The 18472-nt window shown below is 47.2% G+C and overlaps 1 protein-coding gene across 1 annotated transcript in view; it reads left to right on the top strand.

The window, feature by feature from the left end:
- LOC139281348 (transcription factor Spi-C-like) overlaps window positions 1-9970 on the top strand; it is a 63169-nt gene extending 53199 nt beyond the window's left edge. The window contains exons 2-6 of the mRNA XM_070901503.1: window positions 3800-3820; window positions 3943-4063; window positions 4170-4267; window positions 8082-8193; window positions 9576-9970. Of these exons, the coding sequence (XP_070757604.1) occupies window positions 3800-3820; window positions 3943-4063; window positions 4170-4267; window positions 8082-8193; window positions 9576-9970 (747 nt within the window). The remainder of the gene's footprint in view (window positions 1-3799; window positions 3821-3942; window positions 4064-4169; window positions 4268-8081; window positions 8194-9575) is intronic.
- Window positions 9971-18472: the final 8502 nt, after the last annotated feature.

The raw sequence follows: 18472 nt of genomic DNA, 5'->3' as shown, positions 1-18472 counted from the left end.
TAAAAATATTCTGTTTTTCTATTATTTCTATCAAAGTGAATAACCTCACATTTCCCCACATTATACTCCATTGGCCACCTTATTGCCCACTCACTCAGTCTATCTATATCCCTTTGCAGGCTCTTTGTGTCCACCTCACAGCTTACTGTCCCACCTAGCTTTGTATCATGAGTTAAGTTGGATACATTACACTCGGTCCCTTGGTCTAGGTCATTAATATAGATTGTAAAAGTTGAGGCCCCAGCACTGATCCCTGTGGTACCCTAGCAGATGTTCTCGCACTGCAACACACCCCACTTGTCCTACTTCATTCCCCAGAACCAGATCCAGCACTGCTTCCTTCCTCATTGGGCTAGAAACATACTCATTAAGAAAGTTCTCATGTACAAATTTTTAGGAATTCTTCATCATCCTTGTCCTTTACTCTGTTTTTCCCCCAGTCTATATTAAGATAATTGAAGTTCCCTACTATTACATAAGAACATAAGAACACAAGAAATAAGAGCAGGAGTCGGCCATTTGGCTCCTCGAGCTTGCTCCGCCATTCATGGCTGATCTGATCTTGGCCTCAACTCCACTTCCCTGCCCTCGCCCTATAACCCTAGATGCCCTTATTGCTCAAAAATCTGTCTATCTCCAACTTAAATATATTCAATGACCCAGCCTCCACAGCTCTCTGGGGCAGAGAATTCCACAGATTTACTTCTATCTGAGAGAAGAAATTCCTCCTCATTTCTGTTTTAAATGGGAGACACCTTATTCTGAAACTATGCCCCCCTAGTTCTTGATTCCCCACAAGGGGAAACATTCTCTCTGCATCTACTCTATCAAGCCCCCTCAGAATCTTATATGTTTCAATAAGATCACCTCTCATTTTTCTAAACTCCAATGAGTAGAGGCCCAACCTGCTCAACCTTTATTCATAAGACGACCCCTTCATCCCAGGAGTCAACCTCATGAACCTTCTCTGAACTGCCTCCAATGCAAGTATAATCTTCCTTAAATAAGGAGACCAAAACTGTATACAGTATTCCAGGTGTGGTCTCATCAATACCCTGTAGAGTTGTAGCAGGACTTCCCTACTATTATACTCTATCCCCCTTGCAATAAAGGCCAACATTCCATTTGCCTTCCTGATTACTTGCTGTACCTGCATGCTAATGTTTTGTGTTTCATGTACAAGGACCCCCAGGTCCCTCTGTACTGCAGCAATTTGTAATCTCTCCCATTTAAATAATCATTTGCTTTTTTATTTTTCCTATCAAAGTGGATAACCTCACATTTTCCCATATTATACTCCATCTGCCAAATTTTTGCCCACTCACTTAGCCTGTCTATAATTGTTATATTTTTCTGACATTTGCCGACAGATTATTCCTCTATCTCCTTCTCACAATTTGGGGTCTGTAGTAAATACCCAACAATGTAACAGCTCATTTTTCCGTTCCTTAACTCTACCCAAATAGTCTTTGAAGCCTCTTGTATATCGTCCCTCTGTAGAACTGTAATATTACCCTTGATCAACAGTGCCACCCTCCTTTCATTTGTCCTTCCCTATCCCTCCTGAATATATTGTAGCCAGGAATGTTTAGTTCCCATTCCTGCCCATGTTGAAGCCTAGTCTCCATTAAAGCCACTATTTCATAACCCCAGGTGGCAACTTGTGCCTGCAGCTCTTCAAGCTTATTTGTAACACCTTGAGTTAGCACATGTGCATTCCAGCACCATGCTAGTTGGCTTTGCTCTTTTCCTCCATCTAATTCCCGTTCTTACTGCACCACTCTTTATTCTCTTACATTACAACAGTGACTACACTTTGGCTGTAAAGTGCTTTGGGACGCCCTGAGGTCATGAAAGGCGCTATATAAATGCAAGTCTTTTTATTTTCGGTTGCTGTTTTTCCCTCCTAGTTTTCTATGCACCTTGTCTCTCCTTTCTGCTGCGATGTTCTGGTGCCGCTCCCCCACAGCATGAGTTAACCTGCTGATGAGGACATTGGTCCCAGCCCTGTTAGGTACAACCCGTCCGGCTTCTGTAGGTCCCTACTGCCCCAGAACTGGTCCAATGCCCTAGGAATCTGAAGCCCTCCCTTTTGCGCCGCTCCTCCAGCCACGCATTCACCTGCACTATCTTCCTGTTACTGTACTCGCTCGCAAGTGGCACTGAGAGTAACCCAGAGATTACCACCTTTGAGGGGCCGGCCTAGAAATTGGGTATTGCCCCACTTGGGGGCGGTAACATTCAGGGGGGAGGCGGGACATTTCGCACCAGGCACAGATGTCCTGCCCCGCTCGCTAAATTCGGGTTACCGCCCCCCCCCCCCCCCCAGGAAGGAAGCGTAGCGCTCCGCTCCCTTCCCAGGGCTGTCACAGTGCGCACAGCTCAGCACGGTATGCACCGGGCCGCGTAACGCTGGCGCATAGGCGGGTCTCTTCCCTCAATTAAAGGGAAGGGCCCAAGCTGCATACTCTGCATATTGGGAACCCACCTGTCTGGACCACCGGGGAGCGTGGGTGCCGTGCGATCGGCCCGGTATCAAGCGGAGTGATTGCGGCACCGACCACACAACCAAAACGCCACCGGTGCGGAAAGCTAAAAAGGCACCTGGTTCCAACATGGATCACGGCATCTGGCTGTTCCCTTCCCCCTCACAGAATGTCCTGCACCCGTTCAGTCTTGCAGTTTTTTTACTTGATTTCACAGTATAAAAACAAATGATGTTGACGGGTCCCCATTAATGGCTCCTCCACCTTTAAATTACAACAACAACTAGCATTTATATCGCACCTTTAACGTAGTAAAATGTCCCAAGGTGCTTCACACGAGCGTTATCAAACAAAATTCGACACCGAGCCGCATAAAGAGACATTAGCGCAGGTGACCAAAAGCTTGATCAAAGAGGTAGGTTTTAAGGAGTGTCTTGAAGGAGGAGAGAGAGGTAGAGAGGCGGAGAGGTTTAGGGAGGGAGTCCCAGAGCTTGGGATCCAGGCAGCTGAAGGCACGGCCCCCAATGGTGGAGCGATTAAAACCGGCGGATGAGCAAGAGGCCAGAATTGGAGGAGCGCAGAGATCTGGGAGGGTTGTGGGGCTGGAGGAGGTTATAGATAAGAGAGAAAATAATTCTTGTTTGGGGTTTTTGTTCTTGGTGATTCACAAAAAGTTACAAAAGACAAATGCACAAGCTGAACTTTAAAAGAATCTATAGTTTGAAGTGGAACTGTTGATTTGATTGGGAGGCCCAGCCTTGGCTAGAAAGGGACAAGAGAACTAACTGTATTGGTATTCTGGGGAAAGGGCTTTCCTTTGACTCAGTAAAGGAATGAGTTGTAAAAATGACCCCAACATTGCGGCAGATGATTGAAAGTCATCATTCCTATAAAGATGAGGAAGTGAGGCTCCACTAAAAAAAAAAATCCCTAACACTAGTAAAAGTATTTAAGGGCAGTCCTGGATTTGTGTCTTGTTAAATTTCTCCCGAGCATTTGGTGCGGAGAATATCGAATCAATGGATGTGGAGCAGTGAGCCAGGATCAAATAACAGTGACGTAAGGCAGACCATCCACGGAGCAAAAGTTGCTCTGTTTAAAATGCCTCGACTGCCCAAAGCTGAGTGTCTGGGAGGTTAGCACAGGTAAGTCACACCTGCACAATAACCCTCCCACAGCCCGCCGCGAAGCCAGGCTCCCAGTCGCCTTGTTGCAGACTAAAGCCTTCACAGAATCAATAGTCAGCAAGTGTCTCTGCAGTCTGGGCCACTGAAATGGTGCAGTTAATCATTTAACTTTATTTTTTTTTCCAGGTCGTCCCGCTGTTGAATATGGTAAGCGAATCTCAAATGACTTCATCTAACTTTTGTTCCTGTTAGATTTTGAAAGTCAGGTATTATTCGGTTCTTGATAATTGTGTAATGCAACTATATATATTTTTAATTTTATTTTTAAGAGCTGCTGCCTGCAGGATAACTACACGCCTCTGTTCAATGATGCCTTAGAGGTGATACACCAACAACACCTGCTCGCCTCGCCGCACTTTCGGCAGGACCCAGCCCTGCAGTATCTGCCAAGCAAGTATCCCAACGCCTTGCTCTGCTGCGCTTGGGCTTCTGTTGCCGCCGGTCTGTTGGTGGACTCCGCGATCCCGTTGTATAATCCCATTCCCTTCTTGTGCAGGTTCTTCGCTCTCGATGTACAGCTTCCCGCACCACCAGGAGCCGGGGCTCGACCCTTACTGTGCCCTGGATGCTCATGCCCAACACTTGCAGAACGCGGTAAGTTCACAAACTGGCCATTTGGGACTGGGGGGGGGGGATCTGTGCTGAGAATGGACGCAGTAACGCAGGGGCTGATGAGAGATAAGGAGATTTGTGTTTTAACACAGCGAGTTGTTGTGATCTGGAGTGCGCTGCCTGAAAGGGCAGTGGGAGCAGATTCAATAGTAACCTTCAAAAGGGAAATTGGATAAATACTTGGGGAATAAAAATTGTAGGGCTATTGGGAAAGAGCAGGGGGAGTGGGACCAATTGAATAGTGTCAGCTCTGGCTCAGTGGGTAGCACTCTCTGCCTCTGAGTCAAAAGGTTGTGGGTTCAAGTCCCACTCCAGGGACTTTAGCACAAAAAAAATCTAGGCTGACACTCCAATGCAGTGCTGAGGGATCAAAAACTGGATTATCTGGTCATTATTACGCTGCTGTTTGTGGGAGCTTGCTGTGCTCAAAATTCACTGCCGTGTCATTACAACAGTGACTACATTCCAAAAGTACTTCATCGGCTGTAAAGTGCTTTAGGGCGTCCGGTGGTTGTGAAAGGTGCTATATAAATCCAAATCTTTCACAGAGCTGACACAGGCACGATGGGCTGAATGGCCTCCTCCCATGCTCTATCATTCGATGATTCTATAAAGGAATCACTGAATAACCGGATTGTCATGGAGCAGTAACTAGGATTGTTCATAAGAGGAACTGACCCAAAATATTGTCCATTTTTATATGCTCAGGGTCAGCTCATAATCTAAAGATGTATTTACGCTGTGGGTTTGGAGTCTCCGCCCGGTGATTTCAGAGCATAAAAAGAAAAGAAAGACTTGCATTTCTATAGCGCCTTTCATGACCTCAGGATATTCCAAAGTGCTTCACAGCCAATGAAGTACTTTTGAAGTGTAGTCACTGTTGTAATGTAGGAAACGCGGCAGCTAATTTGCACACAGAAAGCTTCCACAAACAGCAATGTGATAATGACCAGATCATCTGTTGTTTTAGTGATGTTGATTGAGGGATAAATATTGGCCAGGATACCGGGGATAACTCCTCCAAAAATAGTGCCATGGGATCTTTTACATCCATCTGAGAGTGCACAGGGGGCCTCAGTTTAATGTCTCTCCGTAACTCCGAAAGACGCTTAGCTCTGGTGGCATGCAGCGTGAGATTCCTCTGAAGGGGGAAGATGGTCTCACACCCCTTGGGATTGACACCCAGTGAAATGTAAGTCTAGAAAGGTGTCAAATCTGTTCAGTGAATCTGTTGGACACTTTGTAAACTGACCTGATCTAAGGTGTTCAGAGAGTGAGGACTTTCTCCCTCCAAACCTTCTATACATTTAACTTTCTAACTCCTCCCCTCTCCCCTCCTCCTCTCCTCTCCTTCCCTTCCCTCTCCTCCCCTCTCAGAGGAAAGGGGTGGTAGGGGGGAATAAGAGGAGGGAGAGGAGAGAAAACCAATGGCAAGTGGAGGAGGAGAGTAGAGGGGAGGAGGAGGAGAGGGGAAAAGGAGGAAAGGAGAGGGGAGGGAAGGAGAGGGGAGAGGGTAGGAAGAGGGGAGGAGTGGGGAGAGGGGAGGAGAGGGGATGGGAGGGTGGGAGAGGGGAATAGGAGGAGAGGGGGAGGAAGAGGAGAGGAGTGAGGAGAGGGAAGGGGAAAGGGGAGGTGAGGGGAGGGGAAGAGGAAAAGGAGGAGAGGAGTGGGGAGGAGGAGGGGAGGGGGGAGGGGAGGAGGAGGAGAGGGGCGGAGGAGGGGAGGGTGCTACTCATGCGCGTATCCAGACATGGGCTGAGTCGTCACCTCAACAGGACAGGGGGGCAGGAGCCAAGCAATGTAAAGTGGGTTTGGTTGGATGGAACCCAAACTATCTTCGCGTCTCGGGCCAGTAGTTGCAGAATGGTCAGAACGATGCCGAGAGAGTGTTGCATTGTTGGAGATCTCCCCCCTTCACTCTGATGTTCAAGAAGGATATAGAGGCACTGGAGAAGGAGCAAAGAAAGCTTCAGAAGGATGATACCATAACTGAGAGTGTATACATATCAGGAAATGTTGAACATGCTGGGGCTCTTGTCTCTAGAAAAAAGAAGGCTGAGGGGTGACCTGATTGAGGTCTTTAAAATTCCGAAGGGGTTTGATAGGGTAGGCAAGGAGAAGATGTTTCCACTTGTGGGGGAAGTCCACAACTAGGAGCCATCAATATAAGATATTTACTAATAAATCCAATGGGGAATTCAGGAGAAACTTCTTCACCCACAGAGTGGTGAGAATGTGGAACTCACTACCACAGGGAGTAGTTGAAGTGAATAGTATCGATGCATTAAAGAGGAAGCTGGATAAACACACGAAAGGAATAGAAGGATATGTTGATGGGGTGAGATGAAGAGGGGTGGGAGAAGGCTGGTGTAGATCATAAACACCGGCACGGACCCGTTGGACCGAATGGCCTGTTTCTGTGCTGTAAATACTCTGTAATTCTATTATGTTAAACCCGAGGCCCTTGTCAGTCTGTCCCAATGGTTCAGGGGGTGTTCAAGATCCTGTAGCACTACTTGAAGAGGAATTGCATTGGTCAATGTATCGTCCCCAACCAAGATGCAGCAAGGAAACAAACTGGCCCTTCATCTTATAGCTGTGGGATTGTGCTGTGCACAAGATGGCTGTTACGTTTGCCTGAATAGCAAAGGATCCAATGTTTGTGAAAGGCATTTCTGAGAGTAGCGATCGGGTGCTACAGAAATGCAAATCTTTCTTAACCAAAAATATATATTTATTATTGGACTACCGTAATTACAAATTAAAATGACATCAGTGTCAGTCCAACAAAGAAGCTAAAAATTGTTGCGACAATAACAGCAAACTATGTGACAACCCAGTGTCCCCTATTTTAGTTCAGATGCAGTCCATTTATTTTAAACAAACAGATCAGTCAGTATCTGTGGAGAGGAGAGAGGAGTTAAAATTTCAGGCATAGACTCTTGATCAAACATTTTCTTTTTCCCTATTTATTTTCAAATAACTAAAAAAAGAAACATGCTTTTTTAATAATACCCACATTAATTTCTAGGCTGAGTACTGAGGGAGCGCCGCACTGTCGGAGGGGCAGTACTGAGGGAGCGCCGCACTGTCGGAGGGGCAGTACTGAGGGAGCGCCGCACTGTCGGAGGGGCAGTACTGAGGGAGCGCCGCACTGTCGGAGGGGCAGTACTGAGGGAGCGCAGCACTGTCTGAGGGGCAGTACTGAGGGAGCGCCGCACTGTCGGAGGGGCAGTACTGAGGGAGCGCAGCACTGTTGGAGGGGCAGTACTGAGGGAGCGCTGCACTGTCAGAGACACTGTCTTTCAGATGAGACGTTAAACGGAGGCCCCATCTGCTCTCTCAGGTGGACGTAGAAGATCCCATGGCAATATTTTGAAGAAGAGCAGGGGGGGAGTTCTCCCCGGTATCCTGGGCCCAATATTTATCCCTCAATGAACATTACTAAAAATACTGATTATCTGGTCATTATCACATTGCTGTGTATGGGAGTTTGCTGTGCGCAAATCAGCTGCCGCGTTTCCTATATTACAACAGAGACTACACTTCAAAAAAATACTTCATTGACTGCAAAGCGCTTTGGGACATCCAGAGGTCATGAAAGGCGCTATAGAAATGCAAGTCTTTTTGTTTCTTTCAATGTTCAATGTTAAACATGATTGAGATTCAGGCTGCAGAGAACTTCTCCTTTCAATGCACACTGTCCGAGTAAAAACACAACCACACAAGGAGCTTCGCAAAGGGGATTTTCTCCAAACCCGTGATCCTAACCAGACCTCTACTTTTCTATCTCCAGATGGATTTTAATCTCGACAGCAACAAACTAATGTATGAGAATTGCTCCCAGAATCCAAACTATTTTCCAGAGAATCACATTCCGGATTTCTTTATCCCAAGGCAAGGAAAAGGTTTGTCATCTCATTCTCACTCACTTTAACGCCCCCCTCCGCCCCCACCAATTATTTGGGCAGATTTTCTATGGGTCCTGTTTGGCTATCAAGTTCGGCTATTGTTTCATTCATTCTCGGGATGTGGGCATCACTTGGTAAGGCCAGCATTTATTGCCCGTCCCTAATTGCCCTCGAGAAGGTGGTGGTGAGCTGTCTTCTGGAACCGCTGCAATCTATTGTAGCAGGTTTTGTTTTGATATGACTGAGTGTCTCGCTGAGCCATTTCAGAGGGCAGTTAAGAGTCAACCACATTGCTGTGGGTCTGGAGTCACATATCGGCCCAGACCGGGTAAGGATGGCAGATTTCCTTCCCCAAAGGGCATTAGTGAACCAGATGGTGTTTTTACAATAATCCGACAATTTCATGGTCATCATAACTGATGCTGGCTTTTTATTCCAGATTTTCCTCTCTGCATTATTTTAAAACCAATGTTGAGTCACGCATAGAGCAATTTGGCTCCTTAATCCAGATGTTAGAACACTTGTTCGGCCTCAATTGTATTGTGTCCAATTCTGGGCACTGCACTTTAGGAAGGATGTGAAGGCCTTAGAGAGGGTGCAGAAAAGATTTACAAGAACGATTCCAGGGATGGGGAACTTCAGTTACATGGATAGACTGGAGAAGCTGGGGTTGTTCTCCTTAAAGCAGAGAAGGTTCAGAGGAGATTTGATCGAGGTGTTCAAAATCATGAGGGGTCTGGACAGAGTAGATAGAGAGAAACTGTTCCCATTGGCGGAAGGGTCGAGAACCAGAGGACACAGATTTAAGGTGATTGGCAAAGGAACCAAAGGCGATGTAAGGAAAAACTTTTTTACACAGCGAGTGGTTAGGATCTGGAATGCACGGCCTGAGAGGGTGGTGGAGGCAGACTCAATTGTGGCTTTCAAAAGGGAGTTGGATAAGTACCTGAAGGGGAAACATTTGCAGGGCTACGGGGAAAGGGCGGGGGAGTGGGACTAGCTGAAGTGCTCTTGCAGAGAGCCTTCAGGGGCCAAATGGCCTCCTTCTGTGCTGTAACCATTCTGTGGTTCTATTCACTAAGGAACAGGTTAACAGGGAGTGAAGGGTGATGGAGTGCGGGCAGGGAGGTGGAGCTGAGTCCATGATCAGATCAGCCATGATCGTATTGAATGGCGGAGCAGGCTTTAGGGGCCAAATGGCCTACCCCCGCTCCTATTTCTTATGTTCTTATATTAACCGGGCGTTGTGTAGCGCAGAGAGCAACGTGGGACCAGTAAGGGTTTGGCGCTCATGGAGCCGGTGGGGCTCAGTGCCCCCAGGAGCAGGGAGACCCCCTCCCCATGTTACAGAACGTACTAACACCACTCTGGGTTTGCAGGCAGGAAGAGGCTGCGCCTGTACGAGTTTCTGAGCGAGTCGCTGCGCGATTCGCAGATGTCTGACTGCATCCAGTGGGTGGACAAGAAGAGTGGCGTGTTCCAGTTCATCTCCAAGAACAAGGAGCGGGTGGCCGAGATGTGGGGCCGGCGGAAGGGCAACCGCAAGACCATGACCTACCAGAAAATGGCCCGGGCGCTGCGCAACTACAGCCGGACCGGAGAGATCGTGAAGGTGCGGAGAAAGTTGACCTACCAGTTCGATGCTCAGGTCCTGCAGAGATTGGGCGGGGGTCGTAGCACCCACTGCCCTCACAGCGACCTGGGGTACTGTGCCCCTGAGCACTGGCACTTCAACTCCAACTACAATGAACTTTTGCACGAGAATTCCATCTGAACAGTCCTGGCTGACACTAACCCACCCGCAGAGAGTCAGGAGGGAATCCCCGAGTTAACCCGACACTTGCAACAACCCAACATTAAAACCCTGTAAATATCATTTACTCTTTTAAAGCAGTGTGTGCGTGCGTGTGTGCCATGTCTCGGCTCGGCCCGGGGCCGTGCACTAAGCTTACTTGAATAAAGGTTTCTTGTTTTGTACAGTGTGTGGTGTGTCAGATTGGGCAGGGTTCCACAGCGGGGTCTCACAGGCCGGGATCTCACACCGCAACAGCCTCACTGTCAGTCTGATGGGGAAAGGCGGCTCACTGCAGTCAAAGAACCAATCTAACAGAGAAATACATAGAGAAATGCAGAGAAAGAGAAATTGAGAGACTCGTAGAGTCGCAAGGGGAAGCAAGAGAGAGAGATAGAGAGAGAGAGAGAATCAGGAAGAGACAGACAGACAGAGAGAGACACACACACAGAGACAGAGAAACAGGGAGAGACAGACAGACAGAGAGAGAGAGAGAGACAGAGAGAGAAAGACAGAGAGACAGAGAAAGAGACAGGAAGAGACAGAGAGAGAAAGACAGAGAAAGAGAGAGAGACAGAGACAGAGAGAGAGACAGACAGACAGAGAGAGAGAGAATCAGAAAGAGACAGAGACAGACAGACATAGAGAGATACAGGCAGAGAATCAGGGAGAGACAGAGAGAGAGAGACAGACAGAGAGACAGAGAGAGAAAGACAGAGAGAGAGAGAGAGAGAGACAGAGAGAGAGAGAGACAGAGAGAGACAGATAGACAGACAGAGACAGAGACAGACAGATAGACAGAGAGAGACAGAAAGAGAGACACAGATAGAGAGAGTGACAGAGAGAGAGAGACAGACAGAGAGAGAGTGCTAGGAAGAGACAGAGAGAGACAGAGAAAGAGAGAGACAGACAGAGAGAGACAGAGAGACAGGAAAAGACAGAGAGAGACTGACAGACAGACAAAGAAACAGGGAGCAACAGAGAGAGAGAGACAGAAAAAGAGAGACAGAGAGAGAGAGGGACAGAAAGAGAGAGAGAGAGAGAGATACAGAGACAGAGAGACAGATAGAAACAGGGAGTGATATATAGACAGAAAAACAAACAAAGAGACAGAGATACAGGGCGACAAATGCAAAAGAATGCAGATACTGGAAATCCGAAATAAAAGCAGAAAATACTGGAAATGCCCAGCGGGTCAGGCAGCATCTGTGGAGAGAAACAGAGTTAACGTTTCAGGTCGATGACCTTTTTGTCATAACTGATGAGATACAGGGAGATACAGACACAATGGAGAGACAGAGAAACAGAAACCGAGAGATGGAGAGAAATGGCGGGAAGGATTAACGGGCACTGTTCAGCAGTGTGGACTCTCCTGCTCCTTCTGACAAACAAAATATCACAGAATCAGAGAATCTTACAGCACAGAAGGAGGCCATTCGGCCCATCGTGCCTGTGCCGGCTCTTTGAGAGAGTGACCCAATTAATCCCACTCCCCCACTCTTTCCCCATAGCCCTATAAACTTTTCTCATTCAAAAATTTACCCTTTTGAAAGTTGCTATTGAATCTGCTTCCACCGCCCTTTCAGGCAGCACAGGAGAGGAGGAAAGTAAACACGAGAAGGGAAACTGAAAGCAGTGAAGAAGGTAAAAGGTTTGCTTTCCTCTCCTCCCCCTCCCCACTACCCCCACCTCTGCACTTGCTTAAAACCTGTTCCATCTCTCACATCTTCCAGTTCTGACCAAGGGTCACTGACCTGAAACATTAACTCTGCTTCTCTCGCCACAGACGCTGCCTGACCCGCTGAGTTTTCCCAGCATTCTCTGTTTGTATTTCTTTTAAATCTATTTTGGTTTTGCTGTAAGCTAATAGTAATCGGTTATAAAACTGGTAAATATTCATCAAATCACACAGCAGGGGGGAGGCCATTTGGCCCATCGTGCCCGTGCTGGCTCGCTGAAAGAGCGATCCCATTAGTCCCACTCCCCCTGCTCTTTCCCCACAGCCCTGTAATTGTTTTCCCTTTTCAAGTATTTATCCAATTCTCTTTTCAAAGTTACTATTGAATCGGCTTCCACCGCCCTTTTAGGCAGCGCGTTCCAGATTTGGGGGAATTCAATTGAATTTGGATTTCAATAATCAATACTTTATTGCTGAGAATATAAGAACGATCATATAGGATGGGCTATCAAATAGCAAAAGTTACAGTGCATTTAAAAGAAATCCTACTGGTTATCAGGATGAAACTTGCCTCTAACCAGAACATAAGAACATAAGAAATAGGAGCAGGAGTAGATCATTTGGCCGCTCGAGCCTGCTCCGCCATTCAATAAGATCATGACTGATCGGATCTTGGGCTCAGTTCCACTTCCCTGCCCTCTCCCCATAACCTTTTACTCCCTTATCGTTCAAAAATCCATCTATCTCCACCTTAAATACATTGAATGATCCAGGGCCTCCACAGCTCTCTGGGCCAGAGAATTCCAAGGATTCATGACCCCTCTGCGAGAAAGACAGATTTGGATTTATATAGCGTCTTTCATGACCACCGGACGTCTCAAAGCGCTTTACAGCAAATGAAGTACTTTTGGAGTATTGCCACTGTTGTAATGTGGGAGAGAAGAAATTCCTTCTATTCCGTCTTAAATGGGCGACTCCTTATTCTGAAAATATGCCCCCTAGTTCTAGATTCCCCCACGAGGGGAAACATCCTCTCTGCATCTACCCTGTCCAGCCCCCTCAGAATCTTATATGTTTCAATAAGATCACCTTTCATTCTTCTAAACTGTAATGAGTACACGCCCAACCTGCTCAACCTTTCCTCATAAGAAAATCCCTTCATCTCAGGAATCAACCTCATGAACCTTCTCTGAACCTGTGGAACTGGATAAGGGGACATGTCCCCATGTTGCCCTTGGGGCTGTTCTTATAGTCTCGTTACAGACAGATATTTCTAATCAGGAATGCACACAGCACCGAACACAATCTACTGGGAAACCAATATTTCAAAATATACTGATTAAGATGAGATATTTAAAAAGAGACATGAATGGCTAGCATTCCAAGCTCTTTCATTACCCCCAAGTGTGGACCCAAGGTTTGCCAGGAAGAGCAAGGCAGGGGGGGGGGGGGGCGATGGCAGCAGGGAGGGAGGGGAAGGGGTGGAATTAGACCTCGAGTTTAAGAGGGGAAATGAGGAGTGATGGAGAAAGCTTCAAGCTGTCAATACTGCACCTGGTGAAAGAGCTACCTGGGCATCATGTCTTCCCGAGCTGCTCACCTTTGGGGTGAAAAAATCACCCCCACAGCACAAGACTCTCGTCCGAACTCTGCAACATCTGGGTGCCTCATCCACATCTGTCTGTCCCCCAAATCTGATTGTTCCCCATATCTGCCTGTCCCCCATATCTGCCTGTTCCCCATATCTACCTGTCCCCATATCTGCCTGTGGCCCATATCTGCCTGTCCCCCATATCTGCCTGTGGCCCATATCTGCCTGTCCCCCATATCTGCCTGTCCCCCATATCTGCCTGTCCCTCCAGCCCTTCCCGGCACAGCTGTCGGTGCTGACTTTCTGCAGGTCAGTAAAACAGAGCCCCAGATTAAAACACTTGAGTTCATTGTTTTATTAATTATAACTTTGCTTTCGAAGAGTTCTATTGTTCAGTGATATGTGTGAAGTGGGTTGGTTTGGGGATTAGCAAAGTGTGTAAGAGGAGTAGCGCGGGGGCAGACGCGGGGATCTGCACAGCTCCTGTGTCACTGGACATTTGGGTGGAATTCCCCAAAGGTCAGGACTTGCTGGAGTCCCGAGCCAGGAGTGCAGTGGAGACGCGGCCGCCCCGCACCGCTCTCTGGATGTCCCCGGGCGAGGTTGCACCTTGGTGTGGGTTGAGAGTCTGGGAGGGGCTTGCACCGATGGGCTGGGCTGGGCACTGACGCAAACACTTGGCTATAAACAGCATGCAGGGCACCTAAAGCGGCGCACACCAAGAGACACGTTCCAGTGATCGCAGTAAGTACAGGGGCTCTTTCAGCGTTGGTGCAGGGCGAGATTCCCAGGTTCTGTTGCTAACAGCACTGAATATGGTCAGCCCGGGTTGCTGTCAGCTTCAAATGACCGCGGTTCAGACGGTATCCTTTGCTGTCGGATTGTGAAATTGGCGAATTTCGATGTTAGATCAATTTCACAGTAAAATTTCAGGATGGCGAAATTAAATAGCTCACCATAACGTGTTGGGATCCAAAGCAATCTAGTCTGGTATTGGAGTGTCCAGCGATTCCACTCTCAATCATTGAATGAAATGCCAAACAGCTTCTTACCTGTAGTGTGTTTCTGTCCATGTACATGCTTGATTGTATGTGTTTGTGCGCTTGTAGGTGTGTGCACACGTGTGTATGCGTGTTTATGTGTGCGTATGTATGTATGTGTGTGTATGCATGTGTGTATATGCACGTATATGTATGTGTGTATGTACATGTGTATGGACGTGTACACTGTGTGTGTGCCTATACATATGCTTATGTACAGGCACACACCTGGGGGAGACCTGGGGGTCCTTGTACATGAAACACAAAAAGTGAGTATGCAGGTACAGCAAGTAATCAGGAAGGCAAATGGAATGTTGGCCTTTATTGCAAGGGGGATAGAGTATAAAACCAGAGAAGTCCTGCTACAGCTATACAGGGTATTGGTGAGGCCACACCTGGAGTACTGCGTACAGTTTTGGTCTCCGTATTTAAGGAAGGATATACTTGCATTGGAGGCTGTTCAGAGAAGGTTCACTAGGTTGATTCTGGAGATGAGGGGGTTGAGTTATGAGGATAGGTTGAGTAGGTTGGGCCAATGTACATTGGAGTTCAGAAGAATGAGAGGTGATCTTATTGAAACTAATAAATAATGAGGGGGCTCGACAAGGTGGATGCAGAGAGGCTATTTCCACTCATAGAGGAAATTAAATCAAGGGGGACATAGTCTCAGAATAAGGGGCCGCTCATGTAAAACTGAGATGAGGAGAAATTTCTTCTCTCAGCGGGTTGTAAATCTATGGAATTCTCTGCCCCAGAGAGCTGTAGCTGGGTCATTGAATATATTTAAGGCGGAGATAGGTAGATGTTTGAGTGATAAGGGAGTAAAGGGTTATGGGGAGCAGGCGGGGAAGTGAAGCTGAATCCATGATCAGATCAGCCATGATGTTATTGAATGGCGGAGCAGGCTCGAGGGGCCAAATGGCCGACTCCTGCTCCTATTTCTTATGTTCTTATGGTTGTGTGTATATGTGTCTGAGTGTATGTAGATATATGCATATGTATGCATGCTTATATGTCTGAGTGTGTGTGTGTGCCTATTTGTATATATATGTGTGTTTTTATATAAATACACATATATATATATCCTACTTCAGAGACTTGAGCACAAAATCTAGGTTGCCACTCTGCTGAGGGAGTGCTGCACTGTAGGAGGTGCCGTTTTTCAGATGAGATGTTAAACAGAGGGCCTGTCCGCCCTCTCAAGTGGATGTAAAAGATCGCAGGGCATTATTTCAAAGAGAAGGGGTTTTCTTCCTGGTCTCCTGGCTAATATTTATCCCTCAACATCTAAAACAGATTATCTGGTCATTTATCTCATTGCTGTGCATAAATTGGCTGTCGCATTTCCTACATTACAACAGTGACTACACTCCATAAAGTACTTCATTGGCTGTGAAAGGCACGATAGAAATGCAAGTTCTTCCTTTGAATGTGTATGTGTGTGCATGTTTTATATAAAGTAGGCTTTCTGCTGATTGTGGGAGTGACTGTGAAGCTGTGCAATAGTTGCTTTTAATGCAAGTGTTATGTTTGTGTCTTAAAGACAGACCCAGCTCTGATTGCAGATTGAATGACGTCTCTGCCTTTAAATTATGGTAAGGTCCGTTTATCCTCTTCCCTATAAAATGTCTGCTCCGATCCCCACCAGCTGATCCACGGGATAGTTGTATTTCTATTTAACCCTAATCCCTAGAACCCGGATGCGGAGGATTTGGAAGTGATCATGGAGTTTCTGGATGAGCAGCAAGATGCGTTTGTGTTTGAGCAGGAGATGGACTCAGTGGAAGGTGAGTGTGGAAACTTTCACTCACACACACTCACACTCACACACTCTGGTACACATACTCACACTCACACACACTTACACACACACACTCACACACACTCTCATATACACACTCTCATACACACACACTCACACACAAATACACTCACACACACACACACACACACACGCACTCATACACACACGCACACTCATACACTCACACACACTCACACACTCTCATACACACACACATGCATCCACACGCACTCACTCACACACGCAATCATACACGCACACACACACACACACTCGCACACTCTGATACACACACTCACACTCGCACACTCTGATACACACACTCACACTCATACACACTCATACACACACACACACACACACACTCACACACTCTGATACACACACTTACACACTCACACACACTCACACTCACACACTCTGGTACACACACTTACACACACACACTCACACACTCACTCACACACTCTCATATACACACTCTCATACACACACTCACACACACATACACTCACACACACACACACGCACTCATACACAAACGCACACTCACACACTCACACACACTCACACACTCTCATACACACACACATGCACCCACACGCACTCACTCACACACGCACTCATACACACACACACACACTCACACACTCTGATACACACACTCACACTCGCACACTCATACACACACTCACACTCATACACACTCATACACACACACTCACACACACACTCACACACTCTGATACACACACTTACACACTCACACACACACACACACACACTCTTATACACACACACACATATTCACACACACACACACACTCACACTCACTCACACACACTCACACACACACACACTCTTTCATACACACACTCTCACACACACACTCTCACACACACACTCACGCGCACACACTCACTCACACACACACACACTCACTCACACACACACACTCACTCACACTCACACACACTCACGCTCTCACACACACTCACGCTCTCACACACACTCACACACATACTCACACACACACACTCACACACACACTCACACACATACACCCACACGCTCTCACACACACTCACACACACTCACACACACACTCACACACACTCACACACACTCATACATACTCACACACACACATGCTCTCACACACACTCTTACACTCTCACTCCCTGACACACACACACTCCCTCACACACTCACACGCACTCTCACACACACTCTTTCACACACACAGTCTCACACATACACACTCTGTCACACACACTCTCACACATACTCACACTCACACACACACTCACACACACACACACATACACACAACCACGCACACGCACTCACTCACTCACACACTCACATATGCACACACTCACACTCTCACACACGCACACACTCTCACACACACTCTTACACTCTCACTCTCTGACACACACACACACTCCCTCACACACTCACACTCACACACTCATACATACTCACACTCACACACACTCTCACACACACTCTTGCACTCTCACTCTCTGACACACACACACTCCCTCACACACTCACACACACACACACACACATATAAACTCACACAAACACACATGCTCACACATTCCCTCACACACACACACATTGACGCTCTCCCACACAGATACAGACACATAAATACATGCTCTCTCGTTCTCTCTCACAACATCTGAATGGATAAACAAGCAGCTGGATAACATGATGCTGCTGTAAGTACGTTTTTGACCGTGGAAAATCCCTCCGTTCAATAGCAGATCTGAGATCTTTGACACATGCAGGAAACGCATATGTTGGTGTTACTCTCCATTTGAAAGTCAGCAAAGGGGCAATGTCGGTGACACAAGACACAAGCGATAATACCGAGCTCTCCGCTTGAGACACCCCCAGTGTGTAATGTGTAAGGTGCGCTGCTCCCACTGACATTGCACTCTGAGCTTGGTGAAGGCTCGGTGTGTTAGCTGCATGTTCTCTGCATTGAGATCTGGCTCACATATTCTCTGTCTCAGTGGCGCTAAATCTAAACATCTTACAACCGGCAAACAGAATATGTTTCTGTAAATAATACTGGGAACCGGAGGAGGCCAGTCAGCCCCTCGAACCTGCACCGCCATTCAATCAGATCTTAAGAACATAAGAGCACAAGAAATAGGAGCAGGAGTCGGCCATTTAGACCGTCGAGCCTGCTCCGACATTTAATAAGATCATGGCTGATCTGGTCTTGGCCTCAAGTCCACTTTCCTGCCTATTCCCCATAACCCTTGACTCCCTTATAGTTCAAAATTCTGTCTATCTCCACCTTGAATATAGTCACTTATTCAGCCTCCACAGCTCTCTGGGGCAGAAAAT

Source organism: Pristiophorus japonicus, chromosome 15, assembly GCF_044704955.1.
Source record: "Pristiophorus japonicus isolate sPriJap1 chromosome 15, sPriJap1.hap1, whole genome shotgun sequence".
In the NCBI taxonomy this organism is placed as follows: Eukaryota; Metazoa; Chordata; class Chondrichthyes; family Pristiophoridae; genus Pristiophorus; species Pristiophorus japonicus.
Note: the sequence above shows the minus strand (reverse complement) of the source record. Positions and strands in the feature narration are given on the sequence as shown.